We start from the raw sequence: 24,514 nt of genomic DNA on the forward strand, positions 1-24,514 counted from the left end.
ATGTGAAAAATTAATACGAGAGGATTTATCTCTTTTTTTTTTTATTTTTTTTCATTAGATTTGCAATTGTGACTCTAACCATAAAATTAATTCTACAAACAATAATACTAACAAAAAGTCTTTTAATTTTATTGCTCGCAATTTTTGTGTTAACATACATGACCATTGGTTCCATATTGCTCACTAAATTGGTTTATAGACGACATTTTGAACATTTTTTATATGGATACAAATGTAGACTGACCTTTTTTTTTTAATAAAAGAAAATATTTAGTTTATATGTCATCTAGAATCTTAGACTTGTTGTAAGTTCTCTTGATTCTATACTTTCAACAAAAATGCTATCAACACATTTTACTCTTTTCAATTGGACCATTTAGTTCTTGATCGCCATGGTGTAAGTCAATATCTCTATGGTGTTAACATTTGAATCAATCTTTGTTTTTTGAGAAGGCAAAATATATTAATATAAAATTATTTAAAGCATAAGGCATACAAAAAATAGTTTAGATAAAACAGATTCTGATAACAAGTAGTACATTAGTGAAATTGAGATGCCAAAACAATATTAGGCAGCACAAGATGAGGAAGGTGGATGTATAAGTTAAGCTATAACCGATGTTTCAATTGCAACCTTTGTAGAATACTTGACACTTTTAGTCTTCTCATCACCTTCCCATAGTTCTGGAAATGCCTCTTTTATATTATGGATGCTCTCCAAAGCATAATCCACTCCTTTTGTTCTTTGGGAAGTACCCACCTGCACAAATATTACATTTAGATTTCACATTTAAACTTAATTTGCATCATTAATTATTTTAATTATGATATGCTTGATGCATTTCAGTGATTTTTCAATTTCAAGTTTGTACATTATCAAAGCTAACAAATCATAATTTAAGAATAGGAATGTGTCTATGCATATATTTGTCTTTGTTCAACAAAAGTATGCAAGAATTTCCATTCAATTTTAACCAAAGGAAAGACTATAAAAAAAATTGAATAGTAAATGGGAGATTATGTTCGCATTAAAAAAATGTTATTATAACATACAAAACACCTACACAAATACGGATAAAGAAATTGAATGAAATTACATGTGTCACCACTGATATATGTCAAATATCAGACACGTCTTTAATCTGATATGTCGATATTACATAGAATATAACTAGTATTTTGAAATGTTCATAAACAATGATAATTAAGGGCTACCTACCAAGACAGTGTTAAGGCCCAAGGATTTGCCTGTCTGTATATTGCGGATACTGTCATCAAAGAACAACTGCAAAAGCCAAAGTAATTAGATAAATGAGTACATAATTTGATTTTCTACAAAATAACACATAATCAGAAATGTGATACTACTTAGTAACAAAAAACTATTACTTAGAGAGAGATAAAGTTAAATCTTACTGTTCTTTGAGGTTCAATATTTGTCATCTTAAAAACATTATCAAATGCATCTTGAAATGGTTTACAGATAACAGGGGTCCTTGGTAGCACAGTATCAACATTAGGCCTAGAAATGTACTCATAAAAATCAAAAATTCCTTTGGAACTTTGTTTATATTCACTGCCATCTATATTGGATTTGAAGGAATTTAGAGTCTCAAAGCTTATGATTCTTTCAAAACAATCTTCCAATCCAAGCCTTTGTAGCACTCTATTAGCATGTGCCTCATCTGAGTTTGTAAAAACCTATATGAAAATAAAATTAAAATAAATACTATAAGTTATAATTTATGAATTATATGTATTACTTTGTCATCAAATAATGATAAAGAAACTTACAATTTTTGGAAGGGGTAGACTTAGCAAAATTCCTCTGAGAACAGGGTCAGGTTTTAGCATATTATATGGCAATTTCCCATGAACAAAGCTGCTCAACATAAAATAGTTTCACTTTCATTCTAAGGATTAAAAAATATATATAAATGGTCATACACAAAAAATGAACAAATCACAAATATGTAAAGACATTTTACCCATGAAAGTCATCATAGTCAAAGTCATAGCCAATTGCCTAATGAGAGCAAAAAGAGACAAAAAACATGATTCAATAAAATAAATAAAAGACCTTTAATTAATTAAATTAATAAATATAATGAAAGTTCTATTATTAATTTATACCTTGAGACCTGCCATCGTTGTCCCATAAGTCTTATATAATGAAACACATAATTCAGGAACTTGATCCTCTTGTATCCCAAGCTTTTGAAGCATGTACTCTGCAATATGCAATGTGCAATGCATCCAATAAAAATAAATAAATTCCATAAAATTGAGATACATTAAAGTAATCACTTCAACATAGTGAAAATCATTACCTTGAATATTTTTGGTCACGTGCCCTGACAACCCAGAACTTAAAGGATAAAGTGTATCATCAAGATCTGCAAAGATCAAACAACAAATTATAAAAATAACCCAAAAAAAATATGAATTAGTGAAAGGTGAAGGATTTGAATTACCAAATAAAAGACAATCATATTTAGCCTTTGATTCCTGGAACTGATCCCCGTTTTCCATTTTATAATCTAGTAGAAGAAAAAACAAGGTTATATATATTTGAAATTTAACATTTAATTAACTATTGAAAAGATTTGAAAATGTAGTAGTACATACGAAAAGAGAGCTAAAGTTGAAGAATGAGAAGAGAAGTTTGTTGTTGTAAAAGTTGTGAAGGAAATAAATAATGGCGTTGAGAGAAAGTGATTGTGAGTGGTTGTTTCTTTTGAAATGTGAATAGTGATCGTGTCGACAGCACAAAAATACTACTAATTGAAATTTTGACTTGTACCACGTTGTCCATTCCAATGTCGACGCGTTGCTTTTCTTTACTCCATATATTCTATGGGTTTGAGGTTAGAAAACAGAACATTAATTCATTCTTTTATGATAATTAGTTTTTATGGATTGTTATAGGGAATAGTTTTCTACAATACAAGAATATTTTGATGTGTAGTTAGAAAAGTTGCATCCCAAAAGACAAATGTTGAAATATCCTAGTGGTGCTACATAGATGTTTGACGTGGAAAGGTTTCATGAAATAATATAATTTTTGTTACAATATCAATTGTCACAACCTGAATTTATTGAGATGGTAAAAGTAGATAATGGTCAAGTCACTGGATGTGAGGAAGAAGAGGAAACTCGTTAGTTGGACATTTTTTTTAGAAAGTTAAAAGAATTTTTTTGGGAACAAGAAGATATGCATAAACTAACTAAATGACATTAGGTCTTGTGCATAGCTTTAGTGGTTTAATCTTATATTAAGATTAAAGGACATCTATTTTATTAAGTAAAATGTATATGCGGCAAAAATTTGTTTTCTCTCATGCATTGACATATGATATTATAAATAATAAATAATAAAATAAGATATAAATAAATAAGACTTATTTTTCAAATAAAATTTTATAATTATGGCAATTAATACAATTATCAAGTAACATAAATAGAATTTGGAAATTTCTTAGAATTTAAAGCTTTGATAAGAAAATATTCTAACAACAATATTATTATTTACAATAATTGCCAAATTAATAGTTTCTAAAGCGAACTAATTTCTAATTTCTAAACCTATAAATTTTCGTAGCAATTAATGCATTACTATTGTAGCTTTATGCTAAAATAAATTATCTAACTTCCTGCCTTAGTACATAGTAAAGGTAATAAATACACTTAAAATAATTAAAAATATATATTTATATAATTATTAATTTCAAAAAGCATAAAATTTAAACAAATAATGTATAAATAACACAATTTTTTTATTGCTCTTTAAAACAAAGTAATGGTCTTTGATTATGTGTCCCATTTCGCTTGCCATCATATAGAAACAAATATACCGTTTCAAACTCAATTCAAATTGAAACAATTTCGCTGCATTGTATTATATGGTTAAATCAGAATAATCAATACACACGTATCATATGTTTATAGAAACAATTTAAAAGTTGTTTACTAAACAATTTATATGTTTATCACTATTGCTATTTTATTTGAACTATGTGAGCTTCTCAAACATGCATAAAAATGTTTTTTCTGAATTAAATTCCTGTATCTATACAATTTTTTTGAATGTTTATCATATTTCGCGTTCAAAGCTTATGATGGAGCCTTTTATATCTTGATTAATGGTTACATATTTTTATTTATCTTAATTTTTAATTATATATTAGTGGTCTTAATGTATATATTAAAGAAATGATATAAAATTGATTATGTGGTTGAAGTGTATAATTTAAAGAATAAAGTGACAAGAAGAGTGATAAGAAGACCAGAGGTATAAATACAAACAATATACACTATATACAGTTGTTCTGTATAATTTTTAATCATTGTTTTACTTTTCTATATTAATATCAAAAATGTATTTTGATAATTCGAATTTGTATGGACAATTAAAAAAAATTCAGTTAAATAAAATAATTTGATTTGACCACTAAAAATAATATAATTTCATAGTAAATTTACATACAACTTTTGGAAGTACATCCAAGAACTTTGAATCGAAGTAGATCATTTGGGTTGACTTGATATGATTGGATAACTAAAAAATTCCTTGCTCTTGAATAAATATTTTTGACATTAAGTAATAAAAAAAATTGCATTTTTGATTTCATATTAGTTTGACCATAATGGGACTCCCAGTAGATTATAACATTTTAGTTTTGAAATGATGAATTAAGAAATAGAAACTTCGAGTTAGTATGAGTTGTGTTAAATTGGAGCCACGTATAAGTAAAATGGTGCTGAGGTGTCGTATCAAGCGTATTCGAGAAGAAGCCACACACACATATAAATATTTGCATAAATTGACGTGCCATAAACATTATTATATCACTCACTGGCTACCTTACACTTTGCATAATTCTCCTTACTCGTGTTTCTATTATTACTATTATTATAATAATTAATGATGAACGGTGGGTATGAAGAGATGAACGGTGGTTGTTCAACGCCGAAGAGGTGGGAATGCCAAATACAGACGGCGTTAGTGCCACCTCCACCGCCGAAGAAGAAGCCATATTCATTTGGGAGGGAAAAAAGAAAGGCTCCGAAGAATGGTTACTTTAAGATACCTGAAAACCTCGACCAACTCTTCTCTCCAGCATGCCGTTAATTAGTATCAATCAATCTTCTTTTTTTTTGGAAACAATGTGTATTGTATATATTTACGTGCTACTTTCATTTCATTATGTCTATTTTTTGGACCTCTATCATTATGTAAATACCTACTCACTCAATCAAATATTCGACTATCATCCACATTATTTCTCCAATTCTTTTTATTTATTTATGTCTTATAACCCGTCAATTTTGTTGTGAGAAAGGGCTCCACTTTCATTAATATTTAGTAATCTATTTTAAATCTCTTCATTTTTTTTAAATTTTTGGTGTCTTTATTTCGTTCATAAAATAAATTTTGTTTATTTAAAACGAGTTAATATTAAGAAAAAATAATTAATATTATAAAATAATAAATAATTTGAAGAAAAAAAATATAGTAGACGAGATATCTAAATATGGGGAGATTATTATACATATGAAATGATATATATGATTATTTTTAGTTTTTTAATATAATGATTATTTGAATTTTTCTCATGTACCACTAGAACTACGAGAGACAAAAAATTGAAACTTGAAAAGACAAAAATACTTTAACCGGAAAACTAATATTTCGTGTTATAGTGAGTAATTGTAAAATAATTTTTTTTAAATGAATTACTATTTTATTAATATTAATTTTTAATTATACTAATTAATTAATCCTACCTAAATTACTTTTAATTTAATATTATTTTTAATCTAATATTATTTTTAATATAATATTATTTTTAATTTAATATGTTCCACTACATAGTTATGGTATTGGTAATGTTGTTTGATAATAATATTTTTGTAAGTATTATGTTTTTTTATCTATGTCTATAAATATAAGTCTCTCTTGTTAATTTTTGTTGTTGTTGTCATTTTTATAAGATGATAATTATTTACTTAACAGAGAGAGTACTATCTATGTATGTAAAAAAAATATTATATTAGGTTGTACGTAATACTTATGTGGTGAATTTAATTAATTGATAGGTAAATAATCCAAAGATCTTATAAGATAATGTTAGAGTCTGTTTATTTTGTTTTACAAATTGGAGAAGAACTAACTAGTGTTGGAGGACAGAGGGTGACTTGGAATATGAGATCACACGAGTGCTTGTCATTACCAAATAAACTTTTTTCTAAGAAAACAATTAAAAATGAATGAGCTTGATGTTACCTTTTTACTCGATGCATCATCGGTTATCTAGCTAGATTCATTGATTCTTCTTATGATATTACATCTCTACGATCATAACCACTAGCCAACCAACACGTGGAAATTAGAGAATGGATTTATTTCACATCACTTGATTACATATATTTTTTTTTAAAAGAGCACTTGATTATATTATTATATAAAAGTTCATGTCAATCTTTTGGTCACGAATATATTTATAAATAATTTTTGGCAGTTATCAAAATTATTAATTTCTCAGCTAACTACTAGCTTAAAAAGGTTCAGCCATGGGGTGTTCTGCTTCATTTGCCCTTGGTTCTAATGCTCTGATCCCAATTTAGTACACATGCATCTAATTCTCAAATTAATTAATCTTATTAGACTTTTCCTTTTGCTAATTAGATTTATTAATCAACTTTCGGTGCCGTGTTCAAAAAGCCTTATCACCCGGGATTAGAGGTTGGTAATCAATATATATATTATTAATAATTAATAATAAGCTTACTTGTGTTACTGATTTATATCCCTACTACTCTTTTTCTCTTGCTTTAACATGCAAACACTCTGATTTTATAGGCTCAGACAGAGTGTATGCTAAAAAACATCAACATATAAGGAGCAAGATGTGTCACATATATCTCACAAGTTAGTATATGCGGGTGCAGCATCATCAAGATTCACAAGGCTTATCAATTTGAAGTTTCATTATATAAATTTGAGAATCTTGATGATGCTGCATCGACAAATACATGACTAATTAATTTCTGTTCAAATTAGTTATGCAACCAAGAAATTGAAGAACAAGGTAAAATATATTGATATGTGTGTGGGTGAGTTTTAGTACGTATGTTGTTCATGTTAATGTGTCCTTCCATTCTGCGATATGCCTTTGTTTATGTATTTTGCTAATGGCTAGAGGAGCTTGAATTATATATAGTTAGTCTTTTAAGCAACCATTAAATGAGATATTTAGTCTTTAATTGGACTTTGGACCTATAAAGGAAAACATATCATAATATTAAAATTTAATTTAGTACTATAGTCAGTTAGCACTCTTTATGTGAATTTTTGTGCATAGGCACTTAACAATAATCAAAATTTATGTTGTATGCATTAGTTTTAGTGTTGTCTTATCCTATTTATTTAAAATGATCTGGGCACATTTTAATTTTGGCCAAAGCATAATAATGCACACCTTACAGATGTTAAATGAGGTATGCACATGTTAGTGAAACTACTAAAAGCATTTGAAAGACAAACTTAGAGCGCTGAATGACAATAATAAATACACACAAAAATTGATAGGTCAATTGTGTAAGGTTGTTTTTTTTATATCTTTTCATTTATACAATTTTATTGATACATGTGAAATGATGATTTTGTGGGATGGAGAAAGTAGGGGTGGACAACGGTCGGATTCGGTTTGAAAATGGCACACCGAAGGAAACCCGCGATTAAGAATGTTTGGCCCATCTCCGACCGTTTAAAGCATCGGTTATGGAAGGCGGCGGTTTGACGGTTTCAGCGGGTAGTCGGATAACTTGAGTCAGTTTGACAGCTTTAATGTAAAAAAAATCTAAAAATTTGACCATAAAAGTTTTCTCATAATAAAAAAGAAAGTGAGAAAATTAATATAGATACAAAAAGATTTCAAATTTAGAATAAATACAAAATCTAAAACTAAAAAATAGCAAATGGAGTAAATAGTGAAAATAGGTAGAAACTTGGTCGGATTTGGTCTTGAAGAAGATAGTAGATGCAATAATTGCTAGGATCTATGTAGAGACTAACAAAATAGAGAGATTGAGATGAGGCTACAATAGATTTGGAACCAACAACAATGTTATGTTGGGAAAATCTTGTCAAAACTGGAACCTACTACTAAGAAGACGAACCGGAGCATAGGAGGGAGAAAGATTGAGAGGAGGCGCTAGGTTAGTTTGTTGCATACAGGTCGGTTTCGGACACCAATAAAGTTGAATCTCACCACCCGCACCCATCTAAATAAAGCTGAATGAAACTTATTTTTTCAAAACGTTGACCCGTGACCCGACTTCCATCCATCCGATTGCTTCAGTTTCTATACGATTTTGTCGGTTTCGAGAAAGTAGTTTCGTGAATAAATTGAAATGAGCTATGTACCTCAACATAGTTACAAGCTTTCTCATCTAACTATATTTTTTTTTACAATCTAACTTTATTATATAAGTGTCTTTTGTCAGGTAAGAGTTAAATCCTTATCTCAAATGAAAAACCTCTCATGATATAAATTTAATTCAAACTAAGGCTTTATCATGTTAGGCTAAGAAAATAGCAGTGTGATTATGTGAATATATTTTAGATATAGGAAATACACCAAGCACGTGAAATAGCAATATGGAGAGAGACAATTTCTAGTTTAATTAAAATAATTTGAAATCTCTAATACTTTAGAGATTGATTGTGTATGGTAATTATTTAAACTACGTTAGTATATTATATTTAATTATTTTTATAATTTAAATTTTGAGTTGATTTTATTTTAAAAGTCTCGATACTCAATCAAACTCATGGATATCTAAAAATTTGTCTTTGTATTAAATTAAAAAAAAAATCTAATTGATGGGTTGAGAAAGATGCAGCACATACAATTTGGGCCAGGAGAGAAGATGAGTAGTTTTGGTATTGGTCTTTTTTGTGTCAAGGCTAATGGTTTGTTGAAATGATCACAAACAAACCACATGCGAGACTGGACATGGTAAGAAAGTTATACTCTGGACCCCTAATTTTACCTATACCATCATAATATTTTAAAAATATCAATTTTATCTTTAATTATGTATATTATTTTATTAACTATTAAATAATTCAAGTTTAATGGTATATAAAAGATTTCGGAAAATTATTCGAAATTTGTTTATAAGATTTTCGATACAAAAGATTAACTAGAAAACATAAATAAATAAAAATATTATATAGTACAAATTAAAAAGGTGTCTATTAAAAAACTTTAAAAAAAAATTACGGTACAAAAGGTTAAAAAGGTATCTATCGGAATTTTTTTTTTAAATTTTTCAATACAAAAGGTTAACAAAATTGTGTATCAATTACACTTTTAGAGGATGTATTGTTCCAATATATCTATTTTAATGATCCGTTTATCGAATCATTCCAATTGATGTTGAACCCCAAAGCAAGAGAAGGCAAAGCTTTTCGGAAAGTGGGTTTTTCTGAACCAATAAAAAATCAAACCAATTTCCATATTCTTGGTACCGAAAAAATTAGTGAAATTTTTTTATTTCCATATTCTTGGTACCGAAAAAATTAGTGAAATTTTTTTCCGGTACACATCTTTTAAAAACATGAGTTAAAAAAATAAATTAAATAAATAACAAAGTAATAAAAATTTTAAAATAATAGAAATTAGAAAAACTTATGGACTTGTTGTTTTAAGTTTTCTAGTATATAACTATATTCTGAAAATGTTAAAAAAAAAAATTCTAGTAGTTTCAGAAAACTTCAAATAAGTTTTTTGGTACCGAAAATCTTGAAAATAAGATTTTTTGGAATGTATATTATGTATTGAAAAACTTGAAGAAAAAAAATTAAAAAAAAATTTCGTAGAAAAAATGAAATAATAAGATAATAAAAAATAAAAAGTTTTAATATTTATATGAAGGTAGAGTTGTCAATTCATTGTTTTTGTGGGGTATAAGTTAAATATAAGGAGTACATTGTATAATTTCCACATGGTAATTATCAATCCAGCCCAAACTTATAAATTGCTTGTGGTTGCTAGCTCTTTTTCTTACTTTCTTTGACAAACAAACAAATATATAAACTATAAAGACTTTTAATTAAGTATGCAGTTTACTGTTGGAGGTTGAATCTACAGAAATACATTAGACTTCCATAATTCCTCGAATAACTTCTAATAGAAGGGATCAACGGATAAAAAGAAAGTGTACAATTTTTTATTAAATAAATTAATAAAAATAATTTTGAAGTTTAAGATAATTAAGAAAACTAATTAGTATAAATGTAAAAATGTTATTTCCTTGTTTCTATAAACGTATAATTTCAAGATGTGTAGTTATAATCATTAAATATTTAATCTTATAGAAACACACAAAAATTGATATATTTTTTATTCTACGTCTTCTTTATCCATCCTAATTATATGTTTTAGGGTCAATTTTAAACTTTATTTAAATAAATTTTTTCTTCTTTTTATTTAAATAAGTCATTTGTACATTTATTTAGTTTTTTATTCATGTTTTTTTTTTTTGTAATTTTATTGTATTAGTGCGATAGTTTTTTTTATTTTGTTGTGGTATTTGTTTCAATCAAATTGAGATAACAATTTTCAATTAAATGTATATTCCATTAATGATTTGAGCTTCATCAATATTACAATTTCAAATGCATGAATATTTTAAATATTTAAATCTTATTATATTTGTAGATATTTTTCATTTTATGTTATAAATTTAGATGATGGGAATTATTTTGCAAATTTTTTAATTTTTAATTTTTACTATTTTGAATTGTATTATTCTTAATCAATGAATGATTATCATTTTTTAAATAAATCAACTAAATCAATAATCCTATAGAACACATATTTCTAAAATATTAATGCACTAAGTTATTCCAATTTTTAAATAAATTAAAAGTAATAATATATTTAGAATATTTTGTGTGTGTAAATTGAATATTATCTATAAACAACAATATAGACTAATTTTTCGATCAAATATAATCATAACCGATAACAAAACTCATACTTAAAAGTTTTAATGTTGTAGTATTTAGTATTTAAGTTGCAAAATATATATTTTTTGTCTTTTATCTTTTATTTATTATTTATTTTGATCTTTTATTTATTTTTGCTATTTATCTTTTATAATTATAAAAGATAAACATTGATCTTTTTCAATATATATATATATATATATATAGATTCCAAGAAGAAGTATAATCACTCTCATGAACTGTAGTAGTCTATGAATTGTTGGAGTCTAATGATATATACTAAACATTTATTTATATATTTTATTTTTTAATAGTCCTTTTTCACTATAAACATTTCAAACGGAAATATAATTATTGTTGTACACTGTTATATAGTTTTTATTGTAGTTTAGTGTTATTGTAAAAAGGATAAATATTTATCAACTATTAAAATAAAAAACATAAATAAATAAATAAAATATAAAAAATCAAGATAATTTTTTTTTAATTTCTAAACCATATTTCTTTTGCTTAACAACCAATGGAGAGTTAAAAATTAACAATGGAGAGATATTTTACATCAGCCAGAGCAGACCACGTGAAATGATTTTGACCATCCACGTCACCTTTTGACCAAACCTAATTTGTAACTAATGCTTTATGACTGATTGCACATCATATAGCTAGCTTATAATTATAATAAATTACTTCATTTTTCTGTATCTTCAATTTTTATAACAACTCTGAATTTGTGTTGTACCAAGAGGGACAACCACACAATTCACAGGCTCGATTTTTACGGCATCCATTCCAGTCAAACCCTCAAAAACATTGTTTCACATTTGACTCATATAATCATTTAGGTGCCAAAAGAAATTGGTGAACATACATGTAATTTTTACACTAATTTTGTTTACCAATGATAATGATATACTTACACGCATGTGATTGCAAACTTTTGTTTTTTGACCAGTCAAATAATCTTCATAATAAAAGTTTGCTTCCAAATCATTATATTCTTTCTCGATGTGCATTTCATATCTCTTCCAATTTCTTTCTGATTACATTGATTTACATGTTTGTTGTATATATTTTAATTCCCGCTACAGTACTCTAGCGGCGAATTTAATTAATTAATTAAACTAAACTCATGCTTATACAAAAACACAAATCAATTTTTTAATAATAATAAAAAAAAAAACACAGATCAATTCCTTCACATGATAACTTCTGCAGGACCGTTCTGTTCAAAATATTAAATTTAGACAAAAATGCCAGATTTTAAAATTTTAAATCTGAATCATATTGCTTACTATTCTAACTACTGCCCTAGCTACAAAGTTGCAAAGCCATGTGCCTCTGAATTCAAGCATAAAATACATGAGTTAATGAGTACAACATTATGGGTGTTATTTAAATCTCACTGTATTAGGAAGACCGACTTATAAGTTTTTTCTTTTGTGGAAAAAATGTTTAGGTAGTTTGGGTTAATTTGGGAGGTTCACCATTAGGAGTGAGAATACTTAAAGCTTTGCACAAATAGATATATATGTTATAAAAAGAAAATCAAAGTCCAAGTTTGCATGTTAAGTTTTTTTTAATATTTTTTTCGAATAATTTTATTTTAGATGTGCTCGTCGCAAATTATGAATCTTTTTTTAAATAAAAATTCGAATTTAAATTCATTATATTGTAAAAGTTTAATTTCTTCCGTTAAATTCAACTTTATTAACTACCGATTGTAATTTAATTTTTAGATTTGATATAATCTTGTATGTTATGTAAGTTAGGTTAAAAAACTATCTTTTTTTTATAAATTTTTAATTTAACAAAACTACTTAATCTTTTAACTTAATTTTTAAAATTTCAAAATGTATTTTTATGAAAGTTCTTATTCTCACTCATTTATCCTCTATAGTCCAAAGTAGGCTCCAATACTAAAAAAAGTGACTAAAGAGATACTAATAAAATACTTCCTAGTTACTAACAAGGTCTTTGTACGATTAACATAATTTAAATTAACATCTTTTAGCTTATGAGATATGAGTTACATCAATACTAACTTGACAATCATTTGTTTGCAAACCGACTTACGCATATAGGTTGAGGAAACATTTTCTTCCTAAAGCAGTATTCAAAATATAGTTATGTTAGCATAAAAAAAATTATAATGTCACGGATAGAATATTCAATTGGTGACTTATGGAAAATTGAATATGTTATGAGAAAGAGATTTTGAATTCTAACTAAAGAAAATGAACTTAACTATTAATTTATTGATATTTACCAATAAAAAATACCAATAGTAAGATACTTTTAAAAATATATCAATTTATTAATAAATTAATTTATTTTTATCGGTTGAAATTCATATAAATCTACTTCATTAATATGAAACCTGCATAGTTTAGTGGAGTCTATTTAAATTTTAGTCGATAATAAAATTTATTAAAAAGTATATTTTTTTTGTAAAAATATATTTTAAAAAGTGTGTTATTTATAATCTTGTGTTAATATATATTTAAATTCAATAGAATTAAGAAGAGATCATAAAGATGCTTTAGCACCGAATCCATATGCAAGAGGCAATTAAGGGTGATCATAAGATTGACCATATCAGAGCCACTAGCCTATTAATTATCCATCTTCTTTCTCATAAACGTTGCTTTCAAACTTTGAAAGAGAAAGATTAATAAATAAGAACATATATTGCCTTTTCTTATTTATTATATATATTTTTGAATATCCTTAAAGAGAGACAAAATTCAAAAATCATTTTCATCGACAACTATCTCAAACAACAATCATGTTCATACGAATCAAATGTGAATCGTCAACACAAGTCTCTCTTAATAAACTCATAGTTTAATTATTTAGACACATTTTTTGACTACCAAGGATGCAGGATACTGTCATGTGTCATCCACGTGCACATTATACTTTTTTTTCACTGAAGAAAAAGCATCTTATAACTGCAAATTCGGCACAAGAGTTGTGGTGCATGAAGTCAATTAAACTTCAACCATTCAACTTAGGATTCTCGCAACTGTTTCCTTGAACACATCAAAACAAATTAAAATTCATTTTATTCTTTTATGTTCTATACTAAATATAAATGATTCAACTTTAATTTTTAAGGAAGAAAAATGAAGTATTTGAATAACTTAATTTATATAAAATATTAAAATGAATGTTTAAAAAGAGAAATTATAATCGTAATGAAGATTGAATGAAAGATAAAAACAAAAACTAAAGTGGTGGAGTAAAAGGCAGAACACAAACCACCACATGAGAACCAGCTAACATTTGTCTATACAGGAAAAGATTTAAATAAGTGACTGCTCATTTTGAACCGTACAAGATGTATGTCTTCAAAAAGAATCATAGCATATCCGAGGCTATTCAACGGACATACTTTCATTTCTCAACCCCACCACACTTCAAATTAAAATGTGGAAGGAAAATACTAGAAAATGTTCTTTTTCTTTTTTTTAGAAAAAATATATATTAGAGAAAACACACTTTAATTTAATGCCATATAAATTCACCAAACATTTATGATCAACTTTATTTATAGTCCTATTAACGATTTTTGACTAACAAATCATTAATTAGCGCATGTGTAAGGTATGATGATCTTTATTGAAACAATTTTTAATTAAATTTCATTTATTTTTCGATCGATTTTTGAATTATCATATACTTTTTCCTTATGAATAAAACCAAAAAAAGGACATTATAATTTGACTTAAAATGTTCTCATAAGTGGATATGTATATGGCTATATAAACACAATGGTAACCATATTATAGTAGCATGTATTGATGATCTTTTTGAATTAATACTTACACACACTCTCACTAACCTTCTTATTCTCTGTTATCACCATAGCCTTTTTTTCCCATACACACACATAAAGAATCAGTTTCAAAGTGTGGAAGCTAGCTAGTTTTGGATATTATTATTATTGTTACATCTTTTTAATGGATGAGAAGAGAAAAACAGGAAGCTCAACTTCAAAGTCATTGTTCTCAAGAAGTTGCTCAACAAGAAGCTCTACTTCAAACTCTTCACTCTTAAGAAGCTCTTCCACTTCCTCAAAATGCAACCTTTCAAGAAGCTTTTCGCAGAAGAACCCTTCTATAGGTAGAAAATGCACCAATTTAGCTAAGGAACAGAAAGCAAGATTTTACATAATGAGAAGGTGTGTAGCCATGTTAGTTTGTTGGCACAAACATGGAGATAATTAAATAGAATCAACTCTATTGCAATATTTGCATAGATCCATTGTTTAGATTTCACAAGTTTGTTGCAACTTAGACAAGTTTTTTTTATTTCTGATCTTAGTGGATAATTTTTATTCTTCATGACTTGAATATTATAGATTTGAATGTAATTAGGAGTTAACTAAGTCGAGTTAGTATTAGATTTACACATTGGTGTGGAAATATACATATACATCAAATTAGACTTAAGATTAATCTTTTCACTGCAGCCAGGACAGAACAATTATATTCTAAGTTTCAGTATATATATATATATCTTGATTATACACCTATTGTTTTATCATAGATCGTGCTTAAAAGCTTTCTCTCTGTTTTTTACCATTTGTAGTAGTACTTAGATCTGCATTGGAAAATACTATAAGCCTATAACCTTGATTGTTTACTCCATAATATGTCACACAACTAACCTTGTTTTTTTTTTTTTTCTCCAATTTTTTTACCTCTTCAATGAAGCCAAAAGGGAATTTTGCAGTACCATCCATTATTCCTCCATATGTGGAAGTTGATGACAGTAACATCTTGGTTAATCTTGAGTATTTTTTTTCACACCTAATTTTTCATTCATCATCTTTACACATTTTCCATTATATACTGGTATATATCTTGTATTAGTACATATTTTCATCCTAAATCAAAGCTCACTAACTATATGAATTTGTGTTAGATAATACAAACAAAGTTTTGATATTAAGGGCTATTTTTTTTTTTTTTTAATTTCTCCTAAACAATAAGTGTTTCATTTGTCATTACTTTCTCTCTTAAATTGTCATTTTACAATAACAATATAACATTAATAATTTTTTCACTAATATACTCTTATTTATCATATCTCAACTCATTAAATTTCTCCACTAACTATAATTAATAAAAATATTTAAATAAATAAAATTCATTTAATCATTAAAATTAATATAATTAATTATTTTTTTTAAGAATTGTGTAAAACTCATATGAGAGACACTTAAAATGAATGAGAAGAAAGGAGTATAACATTAAGTCTCCAATTTTAACCAAATAAATATAGCAATGAAGTGTTGATCAACTCGCCCCTGTAAAGAAAAGCATTTGGGGAATTAAGCTTCGAATCCAAATAGAGTGGCCCACATTTGTCAAAATGAGGTAAATCCAATGGAGCTGCCTGATTGGTCAGTAGTTAGTATGAACTGGGCCTTTAAACAATCAAGAGCTCTCTTTTTTAAAACTGAAGTTTGTAACTTTTTTGATTGATGTTTTTGAATTTCGAAAAATTGTTTCAAAATAAATTTATGTCACCGAAAATATTATTGAGTTGAGTCGCGGACTAGGTCGCTCTCTTCAAGACGTTTTGCGGCGATGGTCAAATTGTGTAAGACAGACTATCAACTACAAAGTCCCTATGATATAAAACAACTCAGACAAACTGAATCGGAGTTCTATTATATTGTAAAAAATCGTTCTAAAATTACACATTCAATATGATAATTAATAACTATCACTTGTAATATGGTACTGATGATCACTCGAAAGAAAGAAAAGAAGATGAAGAAGAAAGTGAGAAGTAGAGAAAAGTCTCAGATTTTCGGAGAACTACTGGTGTGCTTTTCTAACTGCATCAAATCGGATCCGCAGAAAATTACCATTCGAAATTTTATAGTTTTTGACCGGACAAAAATCTGATACGCGAATCATACTAAACTAGAACACGAAAAAAGCTAGGTTTTGACCAGAACAAACTTATGTGCGAATTCAGCGAAGGAATAGATGGCGACCCATGTGTGTGGTGATATATTTGTGTGCGTTCTCACCCTTCACAAAATTGGGGATCCTTTCGGATACATCCCAATTGTCATATCTTCATTTTATAAACAATATCAGTATATGTCATTCCTCATATGCGGGACTTCCTAATTTTTTCAATTCACACCAACTAACTCTCATTATGATCATCATTGTTTTCAACAATCTCTTATTATTATCTTCATCATTTCCAACAATGATCCTTAGTGCAATGAAGCGAGTTAGTTACTATAATTAACATTTGTTATCTCATAATGGTGCGCCACATTTTGATCTCTATGGTTGGCTTTAGTAATTTTTTAGAATGTCTCCAATCTAATTGGTTCATTGTATTTTATACTTTTCTAGTGTAAACTGGGAAGAAACAAAAACAACTGATTGTGATTTTCTCCGTGTGGAAGAAAATGGTCCCCGCATGCTCTCTCGTAGTGTTGATAATTTACCGTCCAATAACAAGTGGGATTATTAGATCTAGTAAATCCTACTTAATCATTTTAAGGGGTTTCTACCATGCACTCCCGTGAAAATATAATATTATTTTTTTGACCACCTATAAAATCTTTAAATTTTTTACCTTCTCATTTTTCACCCTCAATTTCGAAAGTTTAGAAAAAATATATCATCAACTTTCGAAACTCTCCAAACTTTCGAAAATCAAATTAAGTGCAATCTCGAAAATTTAAATTTTCAAAACATAAAATTTTCAGATTTGTGAAAGTTTCGAACAATTTGAAACTTTTGAAATAGTAATTTTCCACAACTTTTGAAATGCAAATTTTCAGAATTTTCGAAGTGAAAAATTTTAGAATTTTTGAAAGTTTCGAACAATTCAAAACTTTAGAAATAGGAAAAATGAGTTATAATAGGAAACTTTTGAAATATGAAACTTTCGAAAGTTATAGTAAATTCTTTAAAATTTCGAAAGAAATGGTGAAAAAATGAGTGGTAAAAAATTGAAGATTTTATATATAGTTAAAAGAGAAAATTTGTATTTTAATGTTGATTGGAGGGTGGAAGATTTAAGTGTGATGGTGCAGTGTAGAATCCCCTCATTTTAATCAGAAATCAGTCTTATAGTTGATCTAAAGTGTTCAACTTGTGAACTATCTTAATGGAAACACTAGTTACGGTATGAGTATTGAATTAAAAAATATTGTATTTTTGTTTTCTTTTTTGAGATTCTATATTGGTCTTAGTCCGTCGTTATAAAATTGACTGGATTATTTTTTTCTTTTCAATACACTCTTTATATATAGTATTATTGAGTTTAGTGCATGAATATAAATGGTGGATGACTCAATCGAATAAACTCCGGTATTATAAGATAAACAAAATTGATTACTAGATTTATCGAAGGAAAAAGTCAAAAAATATATATATATATATATATATATATATACATGATTTTTGAAATATAATTGCAAAACTTGAAAAATAGACTTAACAAATAAATTGAACTTAATAAACTGGATTGTTTTCATAACCAACAAACAAAGAGAATTAAGTATGTTTTTTTTCATAAGCAGAGAATTAAGTATGTAATATATATTGACAAAATGGTATAATTATCATTAAAAACTCATACACAAAAGCCAAGAGGCTTATATTGATGGAATTTTTTGGCTTTGGTTTAGCAAATAGGTATATTTATATATTTAGTTACCCAAATACAAATTTATTGGTCCAAAGAAATACAACAAAAATAATTAGTTCATGATTTATTATTAGTCCAAATAGATAGTACCGGCCATAACTAATTTTAATATTGAAATTATTATCATTATAGAGAAAAATAACATACTTTTTATACATTGAAAAAGAAATAAAAAATATTACATTAAAACAGATGTTGTCAAAATATGCTTAGCACATAATCAATTATCTACGGATGAATTTAACTCATTGAAATGTCGTCAAATTTCATATTTCTAAATAACTAATTATTAATTTTTATTTCCTTTGTTGCGGATATAATTTACATTTTATATAATAATTAATTTTGTTTGTTTATTGATTAAGCAGTTTCTTTTTTGTGAATTTGAATATAATTCTTAATGTTTTTGTTAATTGGTTAAGATTAATATATTGATTTTGTAATATTTTTATATTTGACTATTCCATAAAATTTGTCTTAACTTAAGTACTACTTACACCTAACAATATCAATATTTTACTAATTGAGTTAAAAGTTAAGAACAAAATATTGCATTTTATTATCTACATTATATTCAAAGTTACATTGATAATACTACTAATAATAAATACTGAATAGTGTCTACAAAAGTTAATAGTTTATCATTGTTAATATTTTAGTGAAATTATTTATAACTTTGGGTTGTTATTATTCGTTTTTGATTAAAAAATATAATTCAATTAAATTGGTAAAAGAAACAATAAAAAATAATTATAAATAATAAATATGTGAAGAAATTAAATGACAACACTCTGGAATAAGATTCTTACAAACATTATTTATGTTGATACATGTGAAACAAGAAAGAAAACACATTGAGTGATATATAAGATGAAATATGAAGGAATAGTTATATATAAAAGTTTGATTGAAGAAAGAGGAATAGACACACACACTCACACGATGATGATTGATGATTGATGATTGATGATCAGTCCCAAATCATGGCAATAGAAATTACAGTAACACCAAAAAGCACAGCAAGAAATTTAAACAAAGGAGTGTCAAAGCGTGTCTTCCTCTGAGGTTTAAAGCCTTCAGATATTAAATGATTGACAGCAACATAAACAAAAACACCACAAGCAATACCCATTGATATTGCATACACCCAATTCGCTGTGTTTCCTTCTGTTGTTGCATCTATTGCAATGCCAATTCCTACTCCTATTGGACTTGATATTGCAAATGCAAATGAATATCCTGCTGTTGTTATCAATGCTCTTTTTGGTAACATTCTAAGCAATGCTATTCCCATTGCTATTGCTGCAAATATCTTGTGCAATGATATTGTCCATAAAGTCCTCCATGCTTCTCTCTTACTACCTGCTCATATCATTATTTATCAATTGATAATCTTAATTATAATCATAATATAATATAAAATATACAAAAATGAACCTGAAACTCCAACCGCGATGCCTTCAAAAACAGAATGAAAACACAATGCAATGATGAGCAAAATAGTGTCTCCAATATTGGAAGTCTTCATGATAGCAACATCCGTAATTTCTTGGTGTTGGTGAGGTTCTTGAGGAGTTATCCCACCTTCTTCTTCAACCTCCAAAACCTTAGCTTCTCTTTTATTACTACTTGTCACATAAGCAACAACACAATCACCAAACATGGTGAGAAGATATCCACCACAAGCCAACATAAAAGCAAAAGGGTAAGTATTTGTAGTCAGATCTCTAAATGTTTCATTAGAATCACTCAAGAAATGAATCATAGAAGTTCCAAGGAAAACACCACCAGCAAATTGAGTTCCCAACAGAATAAAAACTTCGTTCCAACGGCAGAAATAAGGAGACACACCACTTAAGAAAGTTGCCACTAGCAAGATAATCAAACACCATATTTTCACAAGTACTAAACTCTTTGAACGTAAATTTGTTACTTTGTCGGAATCATCATCTTCTCCACCATGACCCTTGATTTGATACACAAAATAGGCTAAGAGACACAAAATAAGGAACGTTGACTTTAGGGTTTTCGTTTTAGAGGAGGAAGCCATGTACTTTGCTTTGATTATTAATTATTTCTCTTCTTCTATTCGTTCATTTTCATCTCTATATATTGTAGTACGTACTTTGTATTATTTGTACTACAAACTTTGACTTTTTTATACTCGTTTATTGTCCAACTTGTACTATACGCCTACAACACCCACACTTGGTAAATAAAAAACTGAAAAAGGATAGACTTTTATTAATCAAACTATCTTTATCAATTTAAAAATATTTTAAGAAAAATTTCAATTCGATGTTTTTAAATGATAACAATAAAATTAACTTTAAATGAATTTTGACTCATCATTAATTTAAATGTATGTAATTGTCAAATATTGATGACCGAATCCAATTTAATAATATTAACATTTATAAATAAAATTACCTTATGCGATAACATCGTTTTACCGTAAGCATGTATGCCAATTTTTTTATTAATTAGCTAATATATATTTAAGTGTTAGAAAAATTATTCACTTTAATCGAGTATATCATATTACAAACGCTTTACAAAACAAAACAAATGTAAGTTTTCTTTTACTCTTTTGTTCGTTGATATAATAGTTTACAGTCATTTTTATATCTGAAATTATATTTTTAAATATTGTATTATCTCTTTTTATTTAATCAAGGGTTTTTTCACACAAATTTTTTTTTAGGTGTTTTTATCAATGATTTTATTGTTTAAGTAATTCGTTGATTTGTTCGTCGTCGTAGTATAATATTTTATTTATTTATTATTGTATAGCTTTTATATAGACAAATGACTCATTTTATGTATACTATATTTTTTTTTGTAGAAGACTCACGGAGACTACCACCCAATTAAATGCCATATAAATCTTATAAATGACTTGTCAATATATGGTTGTATTGATTATAACATATACTACCTATAGTCGATATGAGATTGACATTATGCTTGGATTTTTTTGAAAATTAATTTTACAAACTTAATTTTACTCCAAATATTTAACCAAAAGTAACATATTAGATATTTTTAAATTTTCTATTTCACGGTTTAATAATATAAAAAGACTTTCTACCCATTTTGTCACTAAACCTAAAATACACTAACAATAAAATTTACATTCTATTATAATAAAATATATATCTTATTTTAATAAAAATACATTTCTTATATCAAACGACATTTATAAAAAAAATAACCAAAAATAAATACATTTTAAAAATAAAATGTATTTAAAAATATATTGATAAACGTGAATTCAAACATATATTCATACTCTATAATCTATACTAATATCATCCTTAAAAAAATAATATTACAAGCGCTTAACTATACCCATATTTTTATAGGGACTATATCTATTTTTTAACATATATATTAAAAGTCTGAAAGAGATTAGATTATATAATTTGATATGATATATGATCTTACAGTTATATTATTGTATTTGAGGAGGAAAAAGATTGATAGAGAGAGGAGGACGCCAATATGAATATCTGCCTCTAGGAATGTCAATACTCAATAGGTGGTGGGGCTAGGAATGAGAGCGAGAGTATTCATCCTCTCATTTAAAATGTTTTCCATCTCTTGTCTTTATTCTTTATTTTTTAGACTTCTTTCCCTCGCTATCCCTACTGTGGGAACTCTATCAACTTAAAATAATAATAATAATAATAATAATAATAATAATAATAATAATAATAATAATAATAATAATAATAATAATAATAATAATAATAATAATATTTCTTTTATTTTCGATTAAACTAGTAATAAAAGAAATTATTATGAGACACGTGAAAATTTATGATATCATAAATAAAAATTATATAAACAAAAATTTATATCATTGTAAGACAAATACATACGATATATAAAATATTTAAATATAAATATATATTCAGATTACTTTAATAATTTATTGAAAGACTACCAAAATAGGTGAATCTCTACAAGTATTCTCACTTTATTATATAAATTGACATCTTTATAGGCCGCTTCACGGCAAGCTAAGATTCAGCTGGCTATACTGAAGAGTCGTTTTTTGCTTTTACTAAAAAGGTATGTTTAGAAGAGTTAACAAGGTAATATTATAATTATTTTTTAAATTAAAACAAAAGAAATAAAATAAAGAAGTAAGAGCCATTTATTAACGTTTTAGTCTTTTTTTTTATTTTTTTTAATTTGGTCTTTATTTTAATTTTAAGTGACAATTTGATCTTTTATGTTTTAAAATGTCAACAATGTTATCTTTATTTTTTGCAAAAATTCAAAAAGTTCATCAAAAATTTCAAATAAAACCCATAAAATTAATTATCATCATCAATATAATATAATTTCATCAAATTCATAACTTAAATCTTTAACAACATCAAATAAAGAATGACAAATATGAGTTTATTTGAAGATTTTAGTTACAAATTTTATGAAATTTTTATTATATCAAAGAATATAATTAACTTTATGAGTTTTGTTTGAAAATTTTGATGAATTTTTGTAAAAAAAGAATAACGTTGTTGATATTTTAAAATATAAAAGTTCAGATTGTCTCTTAAAATTAAAATAAATGACCAAATCAATAGAGAAAAAAAAAGATAAAAAACTAAAACATTAACTAAAATTAAGTTAAGAGACCACATGTGGTATTTAACATAAAAAATATTATAATTACTTTTTTTAAAATCATTTTATTACAATATACAAATACAAACAATTTCAACAATTTTAATTTATGGAAAAATATATTTAAAATATATATATATTTAGAATTTAATTTATGGAAAAATCCTTATAAAGTTATATAATTAAAATGTTGGTGAAGAAGTTAGACTTTTTATTTGGTAGGTGTTCTTCTCCCACCCAAAAAATATAAATATTTTACAAAAAATTTTATTCTAAAAACGAAAAATTGAGTCAAATACACTATTAAAATAATGGAAATACCTTTTTAATAGTGGAAATTTTTACCAATCTCTTTTAAAATCTATTAAAAAAATTTCCATAATTTTACCAATCTCTTTTTTCACCCCTACATTCGAAACTTTCCAAAAATTTCAGAATATTATAAAGTTTCAAACTTTTGAAATTATTCAAAGTGAGTTTTTTCTATACGTCGAAACTTTAGTTAAATTCAAAATATTCGAAATATAAATTAACAGTATTAAATACAAATTTCAAAACCTTCGATGAATCTCAAAATTTTGAAATGAACTTTTTCAAAGACCTTCGAAAGTTTGAAAGAATGTGAAACTTTCGAAACTATAACCTTCAGAACTTTGGATGAATTTGAAAGTTCTGAAACACAAATTTCAGAAAATTTCGAAAGTTCAAATGAATCTGAAACTTTCGAAACACATATTCTTCTAAAGTTTCAAACATTCGAATTATGTCAATTTCGAAAGTTTCAAAAACTTCGAAACTTTCGAATTTTTCAAATTTTTTTAAAAAATTTATTACAAATTTTTGAAATTAGGAATATAAATTTATTACTAATTTTTAAATTTATTACTAATTAAATTATTAATTTAATTTATTACTAATTTTTAAAAATTCGAAACTTTCATTGAATTTCAAATTTTCGAAAGTTTCAATATGTTCGAAAATTTTGCATTTCAAAATTTTCATATTGTTTGAAAGTTTCGAAAATTTATGCATTTTGAAAGTTTCATCATCATAGAAACTTTTGAATTTCTAGTAAAATCTTGTTTCGAATATTTGGAAATTTTGAATTTTTACTTACTTTTGTATTTCGAATGTTTCAATATTTCGAAAGTTTGGTAGGGT

At 26.3% G+C, this 24,514-nt stretch overlaps 2 protein-coding genes and 1 long non-coding RNA gene across 4 annotated transcripts; 1 reads left to right on the forward strand and 2 right to left on the reverse strand.

The window, feature by feature from the left end:
- Nucleotides 1–437: 437 nt before the first annotated feature.
- LOC101503775 (uncharacterized protein C24B11.05-like) lies at nt 438–2,777 on the reverse strand. Of its 2 annotated transcripts, none has more exons than XM_004486933.4 (9): nt 2,629–2,777; nt 2,475–2,540; nt 2,331–2,396; nt 2,134–2,231; nt 1,989–2,026; nt 1,795–1,882; nt 1,417–1,701; nt 1,220–1,285; nt 438–760 (listed from the first exon to the last, which is right to left on the reverse strand). In XM_004486933.4, exons 2-9 carry the CDS (start codon nt 2,530–2,532, stop codon nt 605–607), a joined length of 855 nt encoding a protein of 284 aa, XP_004486990.1. In that variant the 5' UTR covers nt 2,533–2,540; nt 2,629–2,777; the 3' UTR covers nt 438–604. The 2 variants fall into 2 exon arrangements, with proteins under 2 accessions (XP_004486990.1, XP_027189467.1); XM_027333666.2 differs by having other exon boundaries at nt 2,625–2,737.
- Nucleotides 2,778–6,508: 3,731 nt separating this feature from the next.
- Nucleotides 6,509–7,218, forward strand: LOC113787204 (uncharacterized). The gene is made up of 2 exons (XR_003473696.2): nt 6,509–6,745; nt 6,863–7,218. It is a non-coding gene; the product is annotated as an uncharacterized lncRNA (long non-coding RNA).
- A 12,273-nt stretch (nt 7,219–19,491) lies between these two features.
- LOC101503111 (zinc transporter 2) lies at nt 19,492–20,823 on the reverse strand. The gene is made up of 2 exons (XM_004486931.4): nt 20,153–20,823; nt 19,492–20,077 (listed from the first exon to the last, which is right to left on the reverse strand). Exons 1-2 carry the CDS (start codon nt 20,763–20,765, stop codon nt 19,686–19,688), a joined length of 1,005 nt encoding a protein of 334 aa, XP_004486988.1. The 5' UTR covers nt 20,766–20,823; the 3' UTR covers nt 19,492–19,685.
- Between the last annotated feature and the right edge of the window lie 3,691 nt (nt 20,824–24,514).

This window comes from Cicer arietinum, chromosome 1 (assembly GCF_000331145.2).
Source record: "Cicer arietinum cultivar CDC Frontier isolate Library 1 chromosome 1, Cicar.CDCFrontier_v2.0, whole genome shotgun sequence".
In the NCBI taxonomy this organism is placed as follows: Eukaryota; Viridiplantae; Streptophyta; class Magnoliopsida; order Fabales; family Fabaceae; genus Cicer; species Cicer arietinum.

What these genes read in the sequence shown, in the direction of transcription:
- LOC101503111 (XM_004486931.4), bottom strand. Translation starts at nt 20,765, where the DNA reads ATGGCTTCCTCCTCTAAAACGAAAACCCTAAAGTCAACGTTCCTTATT. An exon ending in CATCGCGGTTGGAGTTTCAG is followed by an intron (nt 20,078 to 20,152) that starts GTTCATTTTTGT and finishes TGATATGAGCAG; the next exon opens with GTAGTAAGAGAGAAGCATGG.
- LOC101503775 (XM_004486933.4), bottom strand. Translation starts at nt 2,532, where the DNA reads ATGGAAAACGGGGATCAGTTCCAGGAATCAAAGGCTAAATATGATTGT. An exon ending in CGTGACCAAAAATATTCAAG is followed by an intron (nt 2,232 to 2,330) that starts GTAATGATTTTC and finishes TGCATATTGCAG; the next exon opens with AGTACATGCTTCAAAAGCTT. An exon ending in GTCTACCCCTTCCAAAAATT is followed by an intron (nt 1,702 to 1,794) that starts GTAAGTTTCTTT and finishes ATTTTCATATAG; the next exon opens with GTTTTTACAAACTCAGATGA.